General features: G+C 47.1%; 1 protein-coding gene across 2 annotated transcripts; it reads left to right on the forward strand.

Moving 5' to 3' along the window:
- Nucleotides 1-2391: 2391 nt before the first annotated feature.
- B3GNT6 (UDP-GlcNAc:betaGal beta-1,3-N-acetylglucosaminyltransferase 6) lies at nucleotides 2392-13261 on the forward strand. 2 transcript variants are annotated; one of them, XM_053561418.1, is made up of 2 exons: nucleotides 2392-2422; nucleotides 7326-13261. In XM_053561418.1, exons 1-2 carry the CDS (start codon nucleotides 2418-2420, stop codon nucleotides 8464-8466), a joined length of 1146 nt encoding a protein of 381 aa, XP_053417393.1. In that variant the 5' UTR covers nucleotides 2392-2417; the 3' UTR covers nucleotides 8467-13261. The 2 variants fall into 2 exon arrangements, with proteins under 2 accessions (XP_053417393.1, XP_053417392.1); XM_053561417.1 differs by having other exon boundaries at nucleotides 2401-2422; nucleotides 7312-13261.
- The last annotated feature ends 7099 nt before the right edge of the window (nucleotides 13262-20360 follow it).

Consider the following 20360-nt stretch of genomic DNA (forward strand, 5'->3'; position numbering starts at 1 on the left):
CACCATCCCCATGGCACTTCATAAGACTAAATGTTGCTGGGACATTTGATGTCTCTTTGTTACTTCGTTGGTCCTTGTCCCTACACCCACCCCTGTCCCTCAGATGTCCGTTAGGATACCCTGGAAGCAGATGCCTGCATAGCTGGTATGCACAGAGGTCACCCCCAAATTTTCCCCATAACAATTTGTAAGCAAAACAACAAGGGGCTACTGGATACCACCAGTAAAGATTTGTCAAGTAAAGATTTGGCGGGGTAAGGAGGGAGTTTATTTTATATAAATACACACATACGCAGGTACAGATGTATGTGTGTGTGTATTTTTTTGTAGCTACCTAGAATTTTACTTAAAAGAAAAAATAGGACTGATTATCTTGCAGTGGGGGCTGTTCCAGAGACAGAAGCCACTGCCTAGAGGCACTGGGCAAAGACCTTTCCTCCTCTTTCTTTACCTCTTACCAATTAAAGCCCGAAACTAAGAACCTTGGCTTCTTTGGCAGTTAAAAATCTTTAAAAAAAAAAAGAGGGGAAAAAAGATACTGACTTGTTAGATGTCTTCATGTCCAAGGGGAAAAAAAATAGGAACTTAAAACTTTAGGGACTGAGCAAACACAATGCTAGCCCTAGGTCATTTATTAGGAATAAACTCCCAGACACAAAGGAAAATAAAAAGTAATTAAATAAATTATATATAATATTTTAATGTAAAAATACACTAAATAGATAATTGTGTATATCATAATGTGATTCAACTGAAAATTCAAAATTCAGATACTAATTACATATTATATGCTAAAGAATTTCTATAACAAAAAATTACTTTTCTATAAAAAAAAGTGCTCAATTTATTGGCTTTTGTGTCTCTGCAACATAAATTCTAACCTGTGTTTGAGAGACAGGATGTCACTCTGTTATCCAGTCACGCCCAGGCTGAAGTATAGTGATGTGATTACAGCTCACTATAACTTCAAACTCCTGGGCTCAACCAATCCTGCTGCCTCAGCCTCCAGAGCAGCTAGGATTACAGGCCTATGCCACCACACACAGCTAATTTTTTTGTTTGTTTAGAGATGGGGTCTCACTATGTTTTCAGGCTGGTCTTGGACTCCTGGCCTTTAGCAATCCTCCCAATTGGGCCTCCCAAAGTGCTGGGATTACAGAAGTAAGCCACTGTGCCCTGACATAGGTTCTAACTTAACGTGTGTTAAAATGCACTAGATGACAAAGATTCATGGACTTAATCAATACTGGAATTTAAATTATAATTATACTCGGGGATCCCACTAATTTAAAAACTGTACTCCTGGCAGTGGTGTTACAACTAATTGATCACAACCAGTTATAGTTTTTCCACTCCCACTGCTTCACTTTACTAGCCTTCTTAAAATTTTTATAAAAGAAACTCTACTTCTATAATCTTGAGAAAGTGACCAAATATAAAATTCTTAAAATGAGCATGACTCACTTTAACTATAACCTTGCTTAAATTTCCCATAGTCATATGCCCACTGTTGTAAAATATTCTATATTGGACAGAGATGCTCTGACAAATAATAAATTGAAATTAAAGTAACCCTTTGCCACTTACAAACTGGCTTGATAAAATGGGACTCCATGAACCCCTAGTGAAAGTAGTTAATATATCCCAATGTAAGTTACAGCAGGGCCTTCAAGATTAAAACTTATTTGTATGTATATAAAACCTAAGTTATAAAGGGGTGATTATCCCCACTGCTTCTCGATTTAACTGCCCAACTTTTCCTGTTCTCAAATCTGGGGGACAAGCAACATAAAGGGTGCCCTGTGACAGATTACGGTAACAACACTACGGACTCCCATCCATATATATAATAGGACTGGGGCCTCATACAGAATACTAATATTATTGAAATTATACTGATTATATTCAATCAATGACTAGTAATGTTTTGTCCTTATAGATTTGGCTACCCTGTTCTTCTCAGTGCCTATTCCAACAGCTTCTCAGCTGCAGTTTGCCTCCACCTCCGAGGGGGACGCAATGCACTTTTCCAGACTGCTCACGGGGGCCCTCCACCTGAGATTTGTCATCACACAATCTTTGCAAACAAGGTCTTAATGACATCCACCTTCTCCAGGAGCACAGGTACAGCATTACATTGAGGACATCCTCCTCTAAGGCGATTACTTTGATACACACACTAAGGACATTTGAGCCGAATCTTAAAAAGTAAGCAGATAGTAGCTATTGGCTAAGGAAGCTTCTGGCTGTCCTCCGCATCCTACCCATAAGGAGGAGGAGTGGTGTCACAGATTGGTCAGATTCAACAATATTTAACTAAGCCACAGCCCTGGGGGTGGAGCCTCAGTATGTGAAACAAAGAGGCTAGAAGTTGGTCTTAGTCTGGGGATGGCTCCTGTCTCTTCTCTCTCAGACATATGAGGTAAGACTGGGGCTGGCCTTCCTCCCATGGGGAAGGAGGTGTATTTTCTTCCTCTCATTAGAGTGCCAAGCAAGGAACTGGAGAGGCCAGGGGAAAGGAGTAAGGACAGAAGTTGCCCTTAAAGCATGGGTCCAGTGTAGCCCCAGGGCTTAGGGCTTCATAATAGGGTAATAAAAGGTTTCTTTCCTTGCCATATCTGCTGTGTATATATTTCACCAGAAATACTCTGGAGAAAGTAGGGGTCTGGTGGGTGATCCAGGAATCTGTGTTCCAGCCATCTCTCTCTTGACATTGAACTGGAGAAAGGATTAACCAAAGTAGCTCCTGGGAAAAGAAGAAATGGGGAGCAGGAAGAAGTCTAGGCAAAGTGAATAGCATTGAAAAGGCAACCAATAAACGGAAATGTTAATACATGTGGAGCAATAAACAAAGTAAGAAAGGGCTACAGTTAGAGGATCACGAAGGAACTTTATACCTATACTACACTGTGTGAGACGGCCAGACTTAATCCATAAAAAGATGAACTCCTTTGTTAGCCAACTGCTAACATTACTAGGGTACTTACTACATGCTAGGCGTAGTTCCAAGAGCCATCAATTAACTCATTATAGAGACACTGAGGTAAACAGGTTGCCCTTAGGTTAAAAAGTATGAATAAGTGGCAGACCTGTTCTCTTTTACCAATTTTGCTAGTCTGCAGCTGTGGCATCAATGAAGAGACAGGTTCTGTTGACCTGGACTTACCAGGGGGTGGCCTGGAGGAGGTGGTACTTGAGGTGAGACCTGAGAGGCAAGAGATGAGGGCCAGTAGAGGCTGAGAAAACTCAAGGGGCAGGGGCTCCAGGGATCCTGGAAGAATGCTTTGAGAAACTGGGGGAATCCAACAAAAAGAACCACAGAGGCCTGGCGCCTGTAGCACAGTGGTTACGACGCCAGCCACATGCACCAAGGCTGGCTGGTTTGAGCCCGGCCTGGGCCAGCTAAACAACCATGGCAACTGCAACAAGAAAAATAGTAGGGCGTTGTGGCAGGTGCCTGTAGTTCCAGCTACTTGGGAGGCTGAGGCAAGAGAATCGCTTAAGGTCCAGAGTTGGAGGTTGCTGTGAGGTGCAATGTCACAGCACTCTATCAAGGGCGACATAGTGAGACACTGTCCCAAACAAACAACAACCAAAAAAAGGACCACAGAGATAATGCCTAGTTTCACAGCAAGCCACAACCCAAGAACAGAGCTGTGCAACTGAGTGCTGCCCTCAGGAACAGGACCTGGCCCAAAACCTTTTTCTTACTTTTATATCAAAAGTTGGCTGTTTGGGTGGCATCTGTGGCTCAGTGGGTAGGGCACCAGCTCCATATACTGAGGGTGGTGGGTTCGAACCTGGCCCCAGCCAGCTAAAACAGCAGTGGCATTTTAAATAGCTGGACATTGTGGCGGGTGCCTGTAGTCCCAGGTACTCAGGAGGCTGAGGCAAGAGAATCGCTTAAGCCCAGTAGTTGGAGGTTGCTATGAGCTGTGATGCCACAGCACTCTACCCAGGGCGACAGCTTAAGGCTCTGTCTCAAAAAAAAAAAAAAAGTTGGCGGTTACCCAGGTTCAGTTTTAGCAAAGTAAATTCAAGTTTCTTTGAAACAAGGGGCAGATTATTTTTCTTTCTAGAAACAACTGAAGGGAGGAATGCTTTTTATTTTTTTAACTAGCATGTAGATTGCTCTTTAGCATTAACAATATTATTTTCTCATCTCACTGAGAAGTGTTAACTTCCTCCATTTTTCAGATGAGGAAACTAAAACCTGAGAAGTTAACAAACTCATGAAAAGAGTTCAGACTCAGGCCCCATTATTCAGACTCCAAATTCTATTTTCAATCATTTTTTATTCTTTCATTCATTGCAAAAAAAATCTATTGCGTGCCCACATGTGCCAGGTATGCACCGAGCACACGGTGATGGTACAACAGACACAGCTCACCTGCTAGTCCCTCTTCTCTCTGTGCATCAAACTCTGAAGCAGGAACATATTAAGAGTGATAGACTAGGCTGGGCATGGTGGCTCATGCCTGTAATCTTAGCACTCTGGGAGGCCAAGGCAGTTGGATTGCCTGAGCTCAGGAGTTCGAGACCAACCTGAGCAAGAGTGAGACCCCATCTGTACTGAAAATAGAAAAATTAGCTTTGCATTGCACCAGGTGCCTGTAGTCCCAGGTGGTCTGGAGGCTGAGGCAAGAGGATTGCGCAAGCTCAAGAGTTTGAGGTTGCTGTGAGGTATGACACCATGGCACTCTACCAAGGGGGACAGAGTGAGACTCTGTCTCAAAAAATAATATTAATATTTTAAAAAGAGCAATAGACTACATAATACCACATCTAGTATTTCTAATGGGCACTCAGGAATTACACTGATACTTATGCAAGGCTCTCCCACTTATATTTATAGTTAACTCCTGCCATTCTTTCACTTACCATCTGCTCTGTGTCCACCCCGTGGTAGACATTATGTATTGACTAGACTAGAGTTCAATCAAATAACACCTACCATGTACAAACTATTCTATCTGAAAATATTTATCAAGCATATACTCTGGAAAAAGTAGTCATGCAACAACTACTTTTTGCCACCTGGTAATCATAATGGCTATTATAGTACTTACTGAACACTTACTATGTGCCAAGTACCATGCAAAGTTCTTTACACATATTAAGAGATAAGTATTAGAGAGTTATTTACAATAACTATTAAGAGATAGGCATTAGAGAATATAAATCAACTTGCTCAGAATCATACAGCTAGACAGTGGTGGATGTGGAATTTGAATCCAGGCAACCAGCATTTTCCACCATTATGTTGTCCTACCTCCCATCCTATGCAGGCACTGGGAATACAATAGTGAACAATACAGATGTGATCTCTACCCTCAAGATGTGTACATACAGGGAGGGGAAGGTAATCTTTATTTTTTTATATTTTTGAGACAGAGTCTCATTCTGTCACCCTGGGTAGAGCGCTGTAGCATCATAGCTCACAGCAACCTCAATCCCGGGCTTGAGCGATCCTCTAGTCTCAGCCTCCCAAGTAGCCAGAACTGCAGTTACCCACCATGATGCCTGGCTAGCTTTTCTATTTTTAGTAGAGACAGGGTCTTGCTCTCACTCAGAGCTGTTCTCGAATTCATGAATTCAAGCAAACTATCTACCTTGGCCTCCCAGGGTGCTAGGATTACAGTCATGAGTCACCGCACCCAGCCAAGAAAGATAATCTTTAAACAAATAATGCTTGGGGATGCCTAACAGGGTGTCTGGTTTCCTTCGAACTTTATTAAAGCTTCCCCAAGGATATACCTTTTCAAGCCGACCCAGAGGATGAGTAAGCCTTAGGTAACAAAGGAGGGAGGGAGAGTTCAGTCCAGCCAGGGGAACAGCCAAGGAAATGCCTCAAGGTAGGAAGAGGCTTGGCTGTGGCTTGGCTGAATGAAGGGCTAGTTGGATCCCAAGGAAGCTAAGGAAAAGAACAGGAGAACTGGCATGTAAGCCTGTTCAAAGGTGACCCTAGCTGCAGGAGAGGAGGGGTGGGAGCAAGAAAGTGTGTGGAGAAACCAGGCAGGAAGCTATCTCATCTGAGCAGATGTTCTGATTAACCTAATGACAGAGGGAATGGAAGTGTGTAGGTCAATGAAATATTTAGAAGTTAGAATTGACTGGGCTTGGGTAGAGAAATGAAGCATAGGAGGGAGTCAAGCAAGGTTTTTGGCTCAGAAAATTCAGTGGATAGTGGCACTCTTGGGTGGATCTGGGGAAGATGAGAGTTCGGGTTCATCCAAGGTGGCCGTGGGCAGCCACCTGGGGCTGTTAAGTAACATGTGGAAATAAAGCTTTGGAACTTGGATGCCCTAACGGTGCAGATGACCATCTTGGACAAGGGTAAAATTGTCTAAGAACCCTGGAGACTTTCCACTATGAAAGCTTTTTGGAGAGGTTAGGGGAAATTGAACAAAGGGACTCAGAGATATGGTCAACCAGGAAGGGGGAAAGCCAGGAGAGGGTGGAGTCTCTTTTAAGAAGGAGCAGTTTGATATGCAGAACTTATATGACTGAATTTAGCAGGGCACAGGTAAATACAGGAAACGCTGTTACAATCTGGGATTTTTCCTGGGAGGTCTTTATGAAAGCCAGGCTTGAGGTGCACCTGAGCGCGCTTTATACAGGAGAAGGCTCGACCTCCCAAGTTTGTAGAACAGCAAACAATACCAGCCAGAGCTGTCACCTCATGCTTCCTAGACTGGTGGCAATGTAGGGAATAGATTATAAAGAGAAACCAGGCTGGACAGAGATGGAGAGCAAACAGGAGGGGGAGGGATGATGCAGAATCAACACCACGTAGGGAGTGGACATAAGATAAGAAGGGCAGGAAAGAGAGCTTCGGGGGAGCAAGTGGGTGAAATGAGGTAGGAAAAGCAGGATCTGCGTTCACTAAAATACAGAGACGACTTTGGCCATGGCGAATCTGCCGGTCTAAGTGGCATGGGACGGAAGGAACAGGTTGTCTGTAGGCAATGAGACACACAGATCTTTGGGTCAGGGGAATATTCCAGACTATGGGAGTTCTGAGATGCTTCCCTGTAATCTTGAATTTGGGTTCCCTTTTAACTCTTTTTTTTTTTTTTTTTTTTTTTGTGGTTTTTGGCCAGGGCTGGGTTTGAACTCCCCACCTCTGGCATATGGGACCGGCGCCCTACTCCTTGAGCCACAGGCACCACCCTGCCTTTTAACTCTTAACAGTGGAGTTGAAGAGGGTCTGGGGCCGGGTTCTGGGAGAGATGTGACAGGGAAAGGGGTGGCGTCTCGCTGATGTCAAAGACGACTCCTGGCTCACTGCTATCTCAGTTTACCCAACAGATGGCTTTTCCCAGCTGCAGGTCCATAAACCTCAAGACTCTGGCCTCACTTCTAGTGGGCATGAGTTTCTTGGCACTGCAGCAGTGGTTCCTGCAAGCCCCGAGGTCCCAGCAGCAGGAGGGGAAGAGGGACGGCCCCACCCATGCGCCCTCGGCCACCACGCAGCCGGTGAACCCTAGTGTCACAGAACTTACCCCAGGACCCCAGTGCGTGGCCAACGCCTCCGCTAACACCACTGCTGACTTCGAGCAGCTACCCGCGCGGATCCAAGACTTCCTGCGGTACCGCCACTGCCGCCACTTCCCGCTGCTCTGGGACGCGCCAGCCAAGTGCGCGGGCCACAGCGGTGTCTTCCTGCTCCTGGCGGTGAAGTCGGCGCCAGTGCACTACGAACGGCGCGACCTCATCCGGCGCACGTGGGGGCAGGAGCGCAGCTACCGCGGGCTGCCCGTGCGCCGCCTCTTCCTGCTGGGCACCCCTGCGCCCGGGGACGCGGAGCGCGCCGCGCGACTGGCGGCGCTGGTGGGGATGGAGGCGCGCGAGCACGGCGACGTGCTGCAGTGGGCCTTCACCGACACCTTCCTCAACCTCACGCTCAAGCACGTGCTCCTGCTGGACTGGCTGGCGCAGCGCTGTCCGCAGGCGCGCTTCCTGCTCAGCGGCGACGACGACGTCTTTGTGCACACCCTCAACGTGCTCCGCTTCCTGCAGGCGCAGCCGCCTGATGGACACCTGTTCGCCGGGCAGCTCATGTACGGCTCCGTGCCCATCCGCGACAGCGGGAGCAAGTACTTCGTGCCTCCGCAGCTCTTCCCGGGTGAGGTGTACCCGGTGTACTGCAGCGGCGGCGGCTTCCTCCTGTCCCGCGCCACCGCCCGGGCCCTGCACGCGGCAGCCCGCCGCACGCCGCTCTTCCCCATCGACGACGCCTACATGGGCATGTGTCTGGAGCACGCGGGCCTGGAGCCCCGCGGCCACGAGGGCATCCGCCCCTTCGGCGTGCGGCTGCCCGGCGTCCTTCACGACTCCTTTGACCCCTGCATGTACCGCGACCTGCTGCTTGTGCACCGCTTCACGCCCTACGAGATGCTGCTCATGTGGAAGGCGCTGGGCAGGCCTGCGCTGAGCTGTGGCCAGAGACACGTCGTCTCCTGAGGCCGGGCGGGGGCGCTGCCGGGTGGATGAGCAGCATCAGCCCCCAGGGCCTCATCCCGTGATGGTTTCCCTGCTGAGAACGGCTTTTCCTGCCCTGGGTATCTTCTGCCCCTACCACCCGGCTGTGCATTGAAAGCTGGCGGAGGTCCGGGTGGAGGTTGGGAAATACCTAAGTACTGGCCCCATCGCCAAAGGTTTTGGTTTTGTTGGTCTGGGGTGACCCCAGACATGCAGATATTTTTTAAATTCCTCAGGTGATCCTAATGTACAGCTAGGGTTAAGGGCCACTGAGCCAGGAACGTCTGTTCCTCCTTTCAAACCCAGCCCCAACACCCCTCTACAAGCCCTCGGGGACACCCAGCTCCCCCACTCTGACTAGACGGTGGGCAGTGGAGCAAGTGGGGTACAAATATGAGTTGTCGTTCCCATGGTTTCCTCCACAAACACAGAGGACAGAGCTAGAGCTGGGCCGACAACCATCAGATGAATCCCCTCTCAGAAGTCAGCCATCACTCGGGACTGAAGGGCTTCTGACAGCCTTCTTCCCACCACTGCCTCAGTATCCCTCTGAGGTCAAAATCTACACTGTGCAAAGTGGAAACCTGAGCCCCAGTCGGGACAGTCCAAGGCCATGTAGACATTTGCAGAAAACAGACCACTGTAGTCCCCACCACACTCACCCTGACCAAAGCTAACTGCTGTTTGGGTCCTTGCTGGTGTGTACCTGCCAGCCAGCCCTCACTCCCAGCCAGAAAAGACAGGCTTTTTGCCAGGGTCTGGGCGTCTGTGTCAATCAGCCTTGGGAAACAAAGCTGGGTGGTGATCTGGGGGTGGGGGTGGGGGTGGGAGGTGTGACACACCAGGGAAAGCAGCGCTTGGAAAGCCTGTGAAGGTCAGCATGTGGAATTGTGTCTGGGCCTGGGGGATCTGGAACGGTGGTGGACAATGGTTGGGGGGGGTGGAGCTGGAGAGTCTGCAGTGTACAGTGAGACCAGACTGTGGTCCTACCCTCCAGCAGCTGCCAGTCATCTTGGCAAAGTAGGAAACCAAGAAAACAGCTTAAGAGAAGGCAGAAATGTGTGTCACTACGGTCCCAACTATGCAAAACAGATGAGAGGCTCTCAACTTCAAGGAGGAAGGAGCATAGGCAAGAAGTCAGGAGACGGACCAAATGCCTTTCCCTGCCTTCAGAGCAAACTCCAGACTCCTCGGGCCAGCGCTTAGGGTTCTTGGCTATATTACTAATCTTCCATCCTCATCCTCTCCATTTCTCCCCACTATCAGACTCCATCCAGGAGAGCCATTCTCAGCATCCCTGCTTTGTTGGGCTCTCTCTTGCCTCTGCATCTTTGCACAAGCTCTGATTTGAATACCTAAATATCCCCCAGCCACCATCACCATCCCTGTCTCTTGTGTTAATTAGTATGTCTGTGATGGAGGCTGCTAGCTATCTGCCAAAATCTGCTGCTCCCTACTCCTCTCCCCATGCACACACTTGGACTATGTTTCTAGCATCCCTACCCCCATGGTTAGTTGTGGCCATGTATCTAGATGTGGACAGCATCCCTGTCCTCTACCCACTAGAAGCCAGTATCACAACCTCACGGCCCAGACACAAGTAGACATGAGGAGGACCAGTCCTGGGCCTGTCTATGCTCACTTCCTCCTTCCACTGGGCTGGAATATGGATGGGCTTGTGAACCAGCTCTGACTTTGCAGATGAGGATAACACTCCAGGCCTAAGCTTCTTAACTGTTGGCATTTTGGGTAGGGGAGTTTTTTTGTTTTTGTCCTGTTCTGATGCTGCATTGTAAAACATTTAGCAGCATCCCTGTACTCTACCCAGTAGAAACCATATCACAATCAAAAAATTTCTAGACTTTGCCATGTTCACCTTCTTGATAACCACTGGCCTAGAGAAAAGCAGAACCTCATGAGGGTTTCTGAGTCACTGCATAGGAATGGACTTTGATCACTGACCATGGATTGACTTGGATGCTCAGCCCAGTGAGGAAAACAATAAACTTGAATGTTTTATTGAGCCTCTGTATCTTAGTTGACTCTTTGTTATAGCAGCTTTGCCCTCCTAATGTCTTAGCTGGGAAGCTTATAAACAATTATTTCCCACAGTTCTGGGAAGTCTGAGATCAGCAGATTTCAGGTGTGGTGAGGTCTAATTCCATACCACATTCTAGCTGTGTCTTCACATGGTGGAAGGGGTGAATAGGCTCTCAAGGGCTTGTTTTTTGTTGTTAAGAGATGGAGTCTCTGTCACCGTGAGTGGAGCATAGCAATATGATCATAGCTCATGGCAGCTTTGAACTCCTGAGCTTAAAACAATCCTCCCACCTCAGCCTCCTAAGTAGCTGAGACTAAGGCACTGCAATGCCAAATTCATTTAAAAAAATTTTTTTTGTAGAGATGGGTGTCTTGCTAGGTTGCCCAGGCTAGTCTCAAACTCTTGACCTCAAGCAATCATTCTGCCTCTGCCTCCCAAAGGGTGGAGATTACAAAAAATATATAAAACCACACCCATTTGTTAACCTACATTTCTGTTGTCCAAAGTAGGTCTCACTGGATTAAAATCAAGGCAGGACTGCATTCCCCACTGGAGGCTCCAGAGGAGAATCCATTTCTTTGCCTTTCAGGCTTCTAGAGATCCCCTTTGAGATCAGCAAGGTAGCATTTCTCTGTGCCTTGCTTCCATACCCAAATCTCTCTTTGACTCTTCTGCCTTTCCCTTCCCCTGCTAAGGACCCTGTGATTACATTGGGCCCACCTGCATAACCCAGGATTACCTACTGTAAAGTCATCTGATTAGCCACCTTTGTTCATTCTGCAACCTTATTTCCCTTTATCGTGTAATTTAACATATGCACAGGTTCCAGAAATTAGGGTGTGGACAACTTTAGGGGGACATTAGTCTGCCTACCACAATGCCCAGTAAACGGGTAAAATAAATAAATAATGAAGAAAAATGAATAAATGAACAACTGTGCTCCCTTCATACAGACCTCCCTGATGTAGACTGTCATTCTGGACACTTTAATATTGTGAATCCTGAATTCTCTGCCCAGCTGCCATTTGTCAAGAGACAAGGAAACAAAACGCTGAGGCCAAAAAGCGGAGTTGTCCTGTGAAAAATCTGAATTGTGCTTTGATGCAATTCACTGTCGCAAAAGCATACGGAAAAGGGCTTTGACAACTTCCATTTCCATGACAGGCGAATTATCCCCGTTTTACTCCTATAGAGATTAAGATTCAGGAACTTTACAGCTCAGACAGATGGGGAAGCCGCAGTTATGGGTCTAGTGAGTGACTCTGAGACTTGGGCACCTCGTCTTTGAAGGTGGGTTGCTCGCGTGTCCAGTCCCAGAGAAGGCCGCACAGCCCCGCAACCCTGGCGCCACCTGACCCATCACCAGCCGGTCCGTGGCAAGGCGCGCGCCGACCCGCTCCTCTGCTAAGAGCTCCGCGGCCGCCAGGGGACGCGCCTCGCACGCGGCTCTCCTGCTCTTCGCGCAGCACCTGGCATCCTGCCTGTCCCGGGACTCGGGGAAGCAGCCCCCGAGCGAGTGCCCACAACTCGCTTTGCGAGGCCAGAATGACTTTGATACTCAAACCTCCCGAGGATCCCACGATCAGGGAGAATGATGTGCCTGTCTCACGAACCTAGATTCAAAAATCCTACACACTAGCAGGTGGATTGGAGTGACAGGCAAAATAGGAAAGTTTATCAGAACTGAGGTAGGTTTATCCCAGATATTCCAGATGGATTGAACATTAGAAAAACAATCAAAATATATAAGTGAAACAATGAGATCCGTCAATGTTGATGAAATGTATATTTATTTATTTATTTATTTATTTTGCAGAGACAGAGTCTCACTTTACCACCCTTGGTAGAGTGCCATGATGTCACAGGACTCACAGCAACCTCCAGCTCTTGGGCTTTCGCGATTCTCCTGTCTCAGCCTCCCGAGCAGCTGGGACTACAGGCGCCCACCACAACGCCTGGCTATTTTTTGGTTGCAGTTCAGCCGGGGCTGGGTTTGAACCCGCCACCCTCAGCATATGAGGCTGGCGCCCTACTCACCGAGCCACAGGCGCCACCCATCAAGAGATAGATGAGCATCTCAGATGCAATGGATAAAAGGTTTGGTAAAAATTCAACATCCATTCATGATTTTAAAGAAAATTTTAGTAAGGCTGGGCGCCGTGGCTAACGCCTGTAATCCTAGCACCCTGGGAGGCCACAGGTGGAGGGGTGGGGAGCGGATTGCTTAAGCCCAGGGCTTGGAGATCAGCCTGAGCAAGAGCGAGACCCCGTCTCTAAAAAATAGCTGGGGATTGTGGCGGGTGCCTGTAGTCCCAGCTATTTGTGAGGCTGAGGCAAGAGGATCTCTTGAGCCCAAGGGTTTGAGTTTGCTGTGAGCTGTAATGCAACAGCACTCTACCCAGGGTGACAAAGTGAGACTGTCTCAAACAAAAACAAAAAAGAAAAAGAAAATTTTAGTAAAAGGTGAAAACATTTGGAAGCATTTCCTTTAAGGTTAGGAACAAGACTAGATGTACTTATTATCACCACTCTTCAACATCGTTCGTGACTTGCTAGCACAGTGAGACAAGAAAAGATAGAAAAACATAATGATTGGAAATAAATAAAATGGTCAAAACCTCAGAAGTTTACAACTCTATCAAATCCATCTTCCCTTTGTGTAACAAAGTGAGCCCAAACTCCTCATCCTGAAATGAAATTCTTATGTAACATAATCTGTCCACAGACATATCTTCAAAAAGCCAATATAATGCTTTAATTGTAGTACAAAATATAAATAAAAGAAAAATACTTTAAAATAATGTGCATTTTTGATATTAAATTCTGGGGTCTAACCAGAAAAAGAAAACCCTCTCCTGCAAATTTTCAAATCTCCCCCTAGGAAGCTGTACACCTCTTTGAGAACTAAGAACTATTATTAGTCTACATTAGTGATTTTCAGCTGGTGTGCCAGGGCAGATCATTAATTAAACTATTTTTGAAAGAAGTTCAAAGCACAGTATATATTTTTTTACTCTTTTTTTAATCAACATAATTTAAGTGGGCCACAGAAGGTTAACTATAGGTTCAAGTGTGCCATGAGATTAAAAAGTTCAAAAAATGCTGATCTACATAGAAAACCCATCCACACACACACACACACACACACACACACACACTCTTCACATAAATGATTAAATTACTAAGAAAAAGCACCAAGTTTTCCGGATAGAAAATCAAAGTACAGAAATCAATTTAATTCCATACAGGAGTAACAAGCAATCAGGAAAAGTCGTATTTCTTTTTGCAGTTTTGGCCAGAGCTGGGCTTGAACCCACCACCCCTTGGTATATGGGGCCGGCACCCTACTCCTTGAACCACAGGTGCCACCCAGGAAAAGTCATTTTTAAAAGTATTAATAGGCAAGGTGCAGCTGCTCACAGCTGGAGGCAGGAAGATCACTTGAGGTCAGGAGTTTGAGACCAGTGTGAGCAAGAGCCAGACTCTGTCTCTACAAAAAAAATAGAGAAATTATCTAGGCATGTTAGTGTGCACCTGTAGTCCTAGAAGACTGAAGCAAGAAGATGTTCCATCTCAGGAATTTGAGGCTGCCATGAGCTGTGATGATGCCACTGCACTCTAGTGTGGGAGACAGAGCAAGACCCTGTCTCAAAACAAAATTAAAAAAACAAACAAACAAAAAAAACCTGGGGCAGCACCTGTGGCTCAGTGAGTAGGGCACTGGCCCCATAAACTGATTGTGGTGATTGTGGCGGGTTCAAACCTGGCCCTGGCCAAACTGCAACAAAAAATAGCTGTAGTCCCAGCTACTCGGGAGGCTGAGGCATGAGAATCACCTAAGCCCAAGAGCTGGAGGTTGCTGTGAGCTGTAACGCTACAGCACTCCACCGAGGGCGAGAAAGTGAGACTCTGTCTCAAAAATAAAAAAAAGAAAGATATGTAGAGTCTGAGGTTAAGGTAGGGAGTGACCTGTCCAAGGTCACATGAGGCTGCTGGGCATCAAGGATTAAGGGCTTGGGTTTTCCTGCATGCTGCTCCTGGGGCCTAACTACTGCTTCAGCCACCACACTTAATGTCCACCACACCCGGAGTCCAAAGGCTAGAGCTATACAGGGATAGAAGTCAAGTAACAATATGGCTGTCTAGACACTGAGGCACCCAGGGGTGTTCCATCTCCCACAATATCCCACTGTCCAAATTTCAACAAAACCTTTCAAAAAATAAGAAACACAAAGGGGGGTGACACCTGTGGCTCAGTCGGTAAGGCGCCGGCCCCATATACCGAGGGTGGCGGGTTCAAACCTGGCCCCGGCCAAACTGCCACCAAAAAATAGCCGGGCATTGTGGCGGGCACCTGTAGTCCCAGCTGCTTGGGAGGCTGAGGCAAGAGAATCGCTTAAGCCCAGGAGTTGGAGGTTGCTGTGAGCTGTGTGAGGCCACGGCACTCTACCGAGGGCCATAAAGTGAGACTCTGTCACTACAAAAAAAAAAAAAAAAGAAAGAAACACAAAGGGGCGGGGCAGGGTGGATCACACCAGTAATCCTAGCACTCTGAGGATCCCCTTGGGGTCTGGAGCTCAAGACCAGTCTGAGCAAGAGCGAGACCCTGTCTATACTACAAATAGAAAATAGTGGCTTGGTGCCCGGTGCTCAGTGATTAGGGTGCCAGCCACATACACCAGGGCTGGTGGGTTTGAATCCAGCTGGGCCTGCTAAAACAATGAATACTATAACAACAATAAAAAATTGTCTGGCATTGTGGCAGGCACCTGTAGTCTCAGCTACTGGGAGGCTGAGGCAAAAGAATCACTTAAGCCCAAGAGTTTGAGGTTGCTGTGAGCTGTGATGCCACGACACTCTACTGAGGGTGACATAGTGAGACTCTGTCTCCAAAAAAATATATATATATTGGTTGTCGTGGGGTGCCTATAGTCCCAGGTACTCTGGGGGCTGAAGCAGGAGGACCTTGAGTCCACAAGCTTGAGGTTGCTGTGAGCTAAGCTGATGCCACTGCACTCTAGCTGGGGACAGAGCAAGACTCTTCTGTCTCAAAAAAAAAAAAAAAAGACACAAAGGAGAAACCCAGACATAGCATTGTTCATACCTTCAGTGGGAGGAAAACTTCCTGGGCCCCAACCCATCTTGGTAACACTTGGAAATGAAGGAAGCAGTCCTTTGAGGCCAGCCTGTGGAGCTCTGCCTGGGACCCCAGAGTCACTTCCCCTCTCCTCCCCACTTTGACAGCCACATCCCACAGGTGGGGGGGCACAGAACCCCACCCTCTAGGTCTTGCCCTGGAGCATGTGGCTGCCCTCAATTGGATTCTTCCGTGACTGGGGCATCTAATACAGAGGTAGGTGTTCTGCTGCTCTGGGAAAGCTGGCCGCACCTGTTACACTGAGTATGCTGGGGTAAGTGGGTCACTGTCCCAGGGCCGCTGCTCAGTGTGGAGGTGAAGAGAACCCGTAGAGCCCTCCACCTAGTTCTCCAGGGGGATGCAGCCCTCATGGTCCCTGCAGATGCCTCCCCTTGCCAAGGCTCAATGTGTGCCACCAAAGCCAGCAGATCAGGAACCTGCTTTGAGGGTCAACCTTCTTTTTCCTCAGAGCTACAGGTAAAACTGCCACTCTCTCAGCATTAAGTCCATGTTATAACAATTTCTTTAGGGACGGTCCCTTTCCTCCCAGAGACAGTTATTTACGGAATAATTCTGCTGTGACACAGGCCATCTCCCCCCCCCCCACCCCAGCCTACTCTCAGCCTGTCTTTGAATAACAAACAGCTCCATTAACATATGCTACCCACCAGAAGAGCAATCTTTCCAGAAGATTAATTCTGGCGCTCACAAGAACACAGCGATGACATCAGCTTTTAAAATGTCATCCTGGATTCTTTACTCATACTCTCAAGAATTCGAATCAATAGACTAGCGGACTAGATTTGGATTTGAACAAGTTCATTTTGGCTGCTGGGGCAGAGGGACCTAGGGGGCACAGGGAGCCTGGGGATAGTGAGGAGGAAGTGGGGTGACTCAAGGGATGCAGCAGACAGGGGCTCTGTGGGCCTGGAGTTTGGAGAAAGTCTGGACACCTGAAGGTGGAACTCGATAGATCCTAGAGCCTGTGAAGGCAACTAGGGGTGGGAATGGAGGTTCCCCCCCCCACCCCACTGACCCTGCAGCCCTCAGCATGCGGGGAGAGGTGGCAGGCCCTGGGGTATGAGTCCCACTCCTGGCTCCCCCCATATCCCCTCCCAGTGTCCCCTTCATAACAGCCACACTGTGGCCTGAGGGCCAGAGCTTCTAATCTTCATTGCTGGCCCAGGATGAAGGATTCAGAAGCACCCTCTGCTTGAGCAATGCTGGGCTCTGTACATAAGTGGGGAGAAGGGTACCCCCCAAACTCTCAGGGATGTGACACAGCTGCTAGGAGCCCCCATCCAATCTCTGCTCACATGGATGTCCAAGAGGCCAGCCATGGGTGGGACAGGTGCGCCCCTCCATACCTTAGGACCCATCAGGTGCTAAAATATCTGGAACCTAAAAGCTTTCTAAGCAAATGAGCTCCTGTCCTAGGCCCAAAGAGACACGTCTCCCTGGCTACCCTTAGGACCTAAATGTCTTAAAGACCTACCAGGACCCCTTTCACACCCCATTCAGTCATATTCTCCCCGCCGCCTCCCATCTCATCTCCTCAGGGTTCAGCTGGGAACCCAGAGCATAATTAGTTGGAACCCCATAGCTGGAAAAGGGGCAGGGGGCCTGTATTAGCCTGAGGGAGTGGCATAGGCAAGTGCCATCTCCTCTAGGTCTCAGATGGTACAGGGAGGTCTTGGGCATCCCTGGAACCCGCCTTACTTCCCATCTACCTTACTTGGCAATGTGCAGGCAGGGGCTCTGGATGACAGCTCAGCTGCAGCTCCTTCCACTGGCGAAATCTTGGGCAGGAGAGTCTCACTCTCAGGGTCTACATGTAAGGCCCAGGAGTCCTCAGGGAGGAACCAGGTGGACACTCCCAGTGCTTTGGAAATCAGTCTGGCAGTTCCTCAAGACATGAAATAGTCCAGGCCCACAGAGGCTCATGCCTATAATCCCAGCACCCTGGGAGGCCAAGTTGGGAGGATCAGTTGAGATCAGGAGTTTGAGACCAGCCTGGGCAACATAGTGAGACTCATCTTTACTAAAAACTTAGCCAAGTATGGTGCAAACAATAGTCAGGTATGATGTCAGGAGCCTGTGGTCCCAGCTAGTCAGGAGGCTTGAGGCAGGAGGATCGCTTGAGCCCAGGCATTTGAGGTTGCAGTGAGCTAATGATGCCACTGCACTCTAGCCTTGCTGAGAGAGCTGGTTTTTAAAAGGAAGCTGGCACATCTCCCCCCCTTTCTCTCTTGCCATGTGATCTCTGCAAACGCCAGCTACATTTCACTTTGGAAGCAGCCCAAAGCCCCCAGCAGATATCCAACCTTGAACTTTTTCTGTCATCAGAATCATGAGCCAAATATACCTTTTTACTTTATAAATTACCCAGCCTCGGGTCTTCCCTTATAGCAATAGGAAACAGACTAAGACAGTGTAACATATGTATCCAATTTTATCTTTTTCCAAAAGGCTACCCAGTTGTCCCTGCAACTTTATTATAAAGTCTATGGCGCCTGTGGCTCAGTGAGTAGGGCGCCGGCCCCATATGCCGAGGGTGGCGGGTTTAAACCCAGCCCCGGCCAAACTGCAACAAAAAAATAGCCGGGCGTTGTGGCGTGCGCCTGTAGTCCCAGCTGCTGGGGAGGCTGAGGCAGGAGAATCACGTAGGCCCAAGAGTTAGAGGTTGCTGTGAACTGTGTGACGCCATGGCACTCTACCCGAGGGCGGTATAGTAAGACTCTGTCTCTACAAAAAAAAAAACAAAACAAAAACAAAGGTAGCATCTCAAATTACTGGGAGAAAGATGTACTGGGGTCTAATTCTGAATTTTCTAGTCTATTTGTACATCAGTACCACCCCATTTTAATCACAGAAGCTTTTATTTTTTAAATGTCTGGTAAGGTAACTTCCCCTCCTAGTTTTTCCTTTCCAGTGTTTTCCTTTGTGTTCTTCCATGTGAACTTCAGTATTGACATATCTATCTTCATAAAATACCTTGCTGGTATTTTTATTGGGATTACATAGAATTTAAAAATTAACTTATGGAGAACTGATATATATATATATATGTATACACACACACACATATATATATTTATATATATATATATATTTTTTTTTTTTTTGAGACACAGTCTTGCTCTGTCACCCAGGCTGAAGTACAGTGGCCTAATCAAGCTCACTGCGATTTCAAACTTCTGGAGCTCAAGTGATCCTCCTATTTCAGCCTTCCAAGTAGTTGGGACTATAGATGTGAACCATCACTCTCTGTTAATTTTTCTTTTCTCTTTTCTTTTCTTTTATTTCTTTTGGTAGAGACGGGGTTTTCATCTTGCTCAGGCTGGTCTCGAACTCCTGGCCTCAAGCAATCCTTCCTTCTCAGCCTCATCAAGTGCTAGAATTATAGGTGTGAGCCACTGTGCCTGGCACACCTTTATAATGTGGACTTATCCAATCACAAAGGATAATGTCCCATTTTTTTTTTTTTTAGTGTCTTTCAAGAATGTTCAAAATGTTTTCCTGTGTAAGTCTATGCATAAAGACTATGGAATTTTAATATGTTAATGTTATATCCTGCTTCATCACTCAACTCTTTTACTGTTTGAATAAGTTTTATCACCAATACTCTGGGGTTTTTCGGGTATAATTTTATATCATCTGAAAACAGAGATACCTTTATTTCTTCTTTACCAACTCTTAGGCCTCCCATTGATTTCTTTTGTCTAAATGCAGTGGCTAATACTGCTAGTGGAATAGGAATGGAGATGTGGCATTCTTGCCTTGCTCTTGATCTTAGTGGAAATGCTTCCAGTGTCTTTTGACTAAATAAGATGCCGTCTTTAGAACTATATTTTATCATGTCAAAAAAGTATCCCTCAAATCCTACTTCACTGAGTGCTTTTATCATGAATGGGCCTCGAATTTTGTTAAAGCTTTCTCAGCATTTATAGAGAAAATCATATGATTTGTTCCCTTAGGTTCCTTAACATGCTTGTTACAGGTTGAGTTGTGTCCCACAGCAGCAACCGACCCTGATGGGTTGAACTTCTAGCATCCAGAACTGTGAGACAGTAAATCTTTGTTGTTTAAGCCACCCAGTTTGTGGTGCTTTGTTATGGCACTTTGTTATGAAACTAACCCAATACCGTTAATGGATTTTCTAATATTAAACCAAACTTGAATTCCTAGGATAAATCCACCTTGGTTCTGGCTTGTTTTTTAATAATATCCACAATAGTAATAAAATCCTGTATATAAGCAATATTTTGAGACGAATGAAATTGAAAGCAATTCAAAGGTCATTTTTTGCCTCCATAACTCATTTGCATGACATCTGCTCTGCCCCAGAGTTCAATGTGACCCTTCCATTTCTTGACCACTCAGGGCAGCACCATTAGCAATTACTCCCAGCTGAAAGTTCTGTGTGCCTGACTGGACTTCTCTCCCTGCAATCTTGACCCCTTGCCCAAGCTAGCTAGATGGGAACAGCAGGAACTTGATGACATGATTATTTTAATATCCAACCTCAAGACACCAGACATTAGGAGCACTTGGTGCTACTTCCCCAGGCCAAGCGGCTTCCTTTCGGGTTCTCAAACAATGGCCTGGCGATTAGATCTGCTGTTTCATTTTTTTTTTTCCAAACAAGATTATTATAGGTTTAACCTGGGAAACCTTGTTACACACAGGAGCAGTAAA

The sequence above is a fragment of the Nycticebus coucang genome, chromosome 14 (genome assembly GCF_027406575.1).
Source record: "Nycticebus coucang isolate mNycCou1 chromosome 14, mNycCou1.pri, whole genome shotgun sequence".
NCBI classification, from domain to species: domain Eukaryota; kingdom Metazoa; phylum Chordata; class Mammalia; order Primates; family Lorisidae; genus Nycticebus; species Nycticebus coucang.

Excerpts from the sequence above, each read along its gene's own strand:
- B3GNT6 (XM_053561417.1), top strand. The coding sequence starts at position 7,312 with ATGGCTTTTCCCAGCTGCAGGTCCATAAACCTCAAGACTCTGGCCTCA.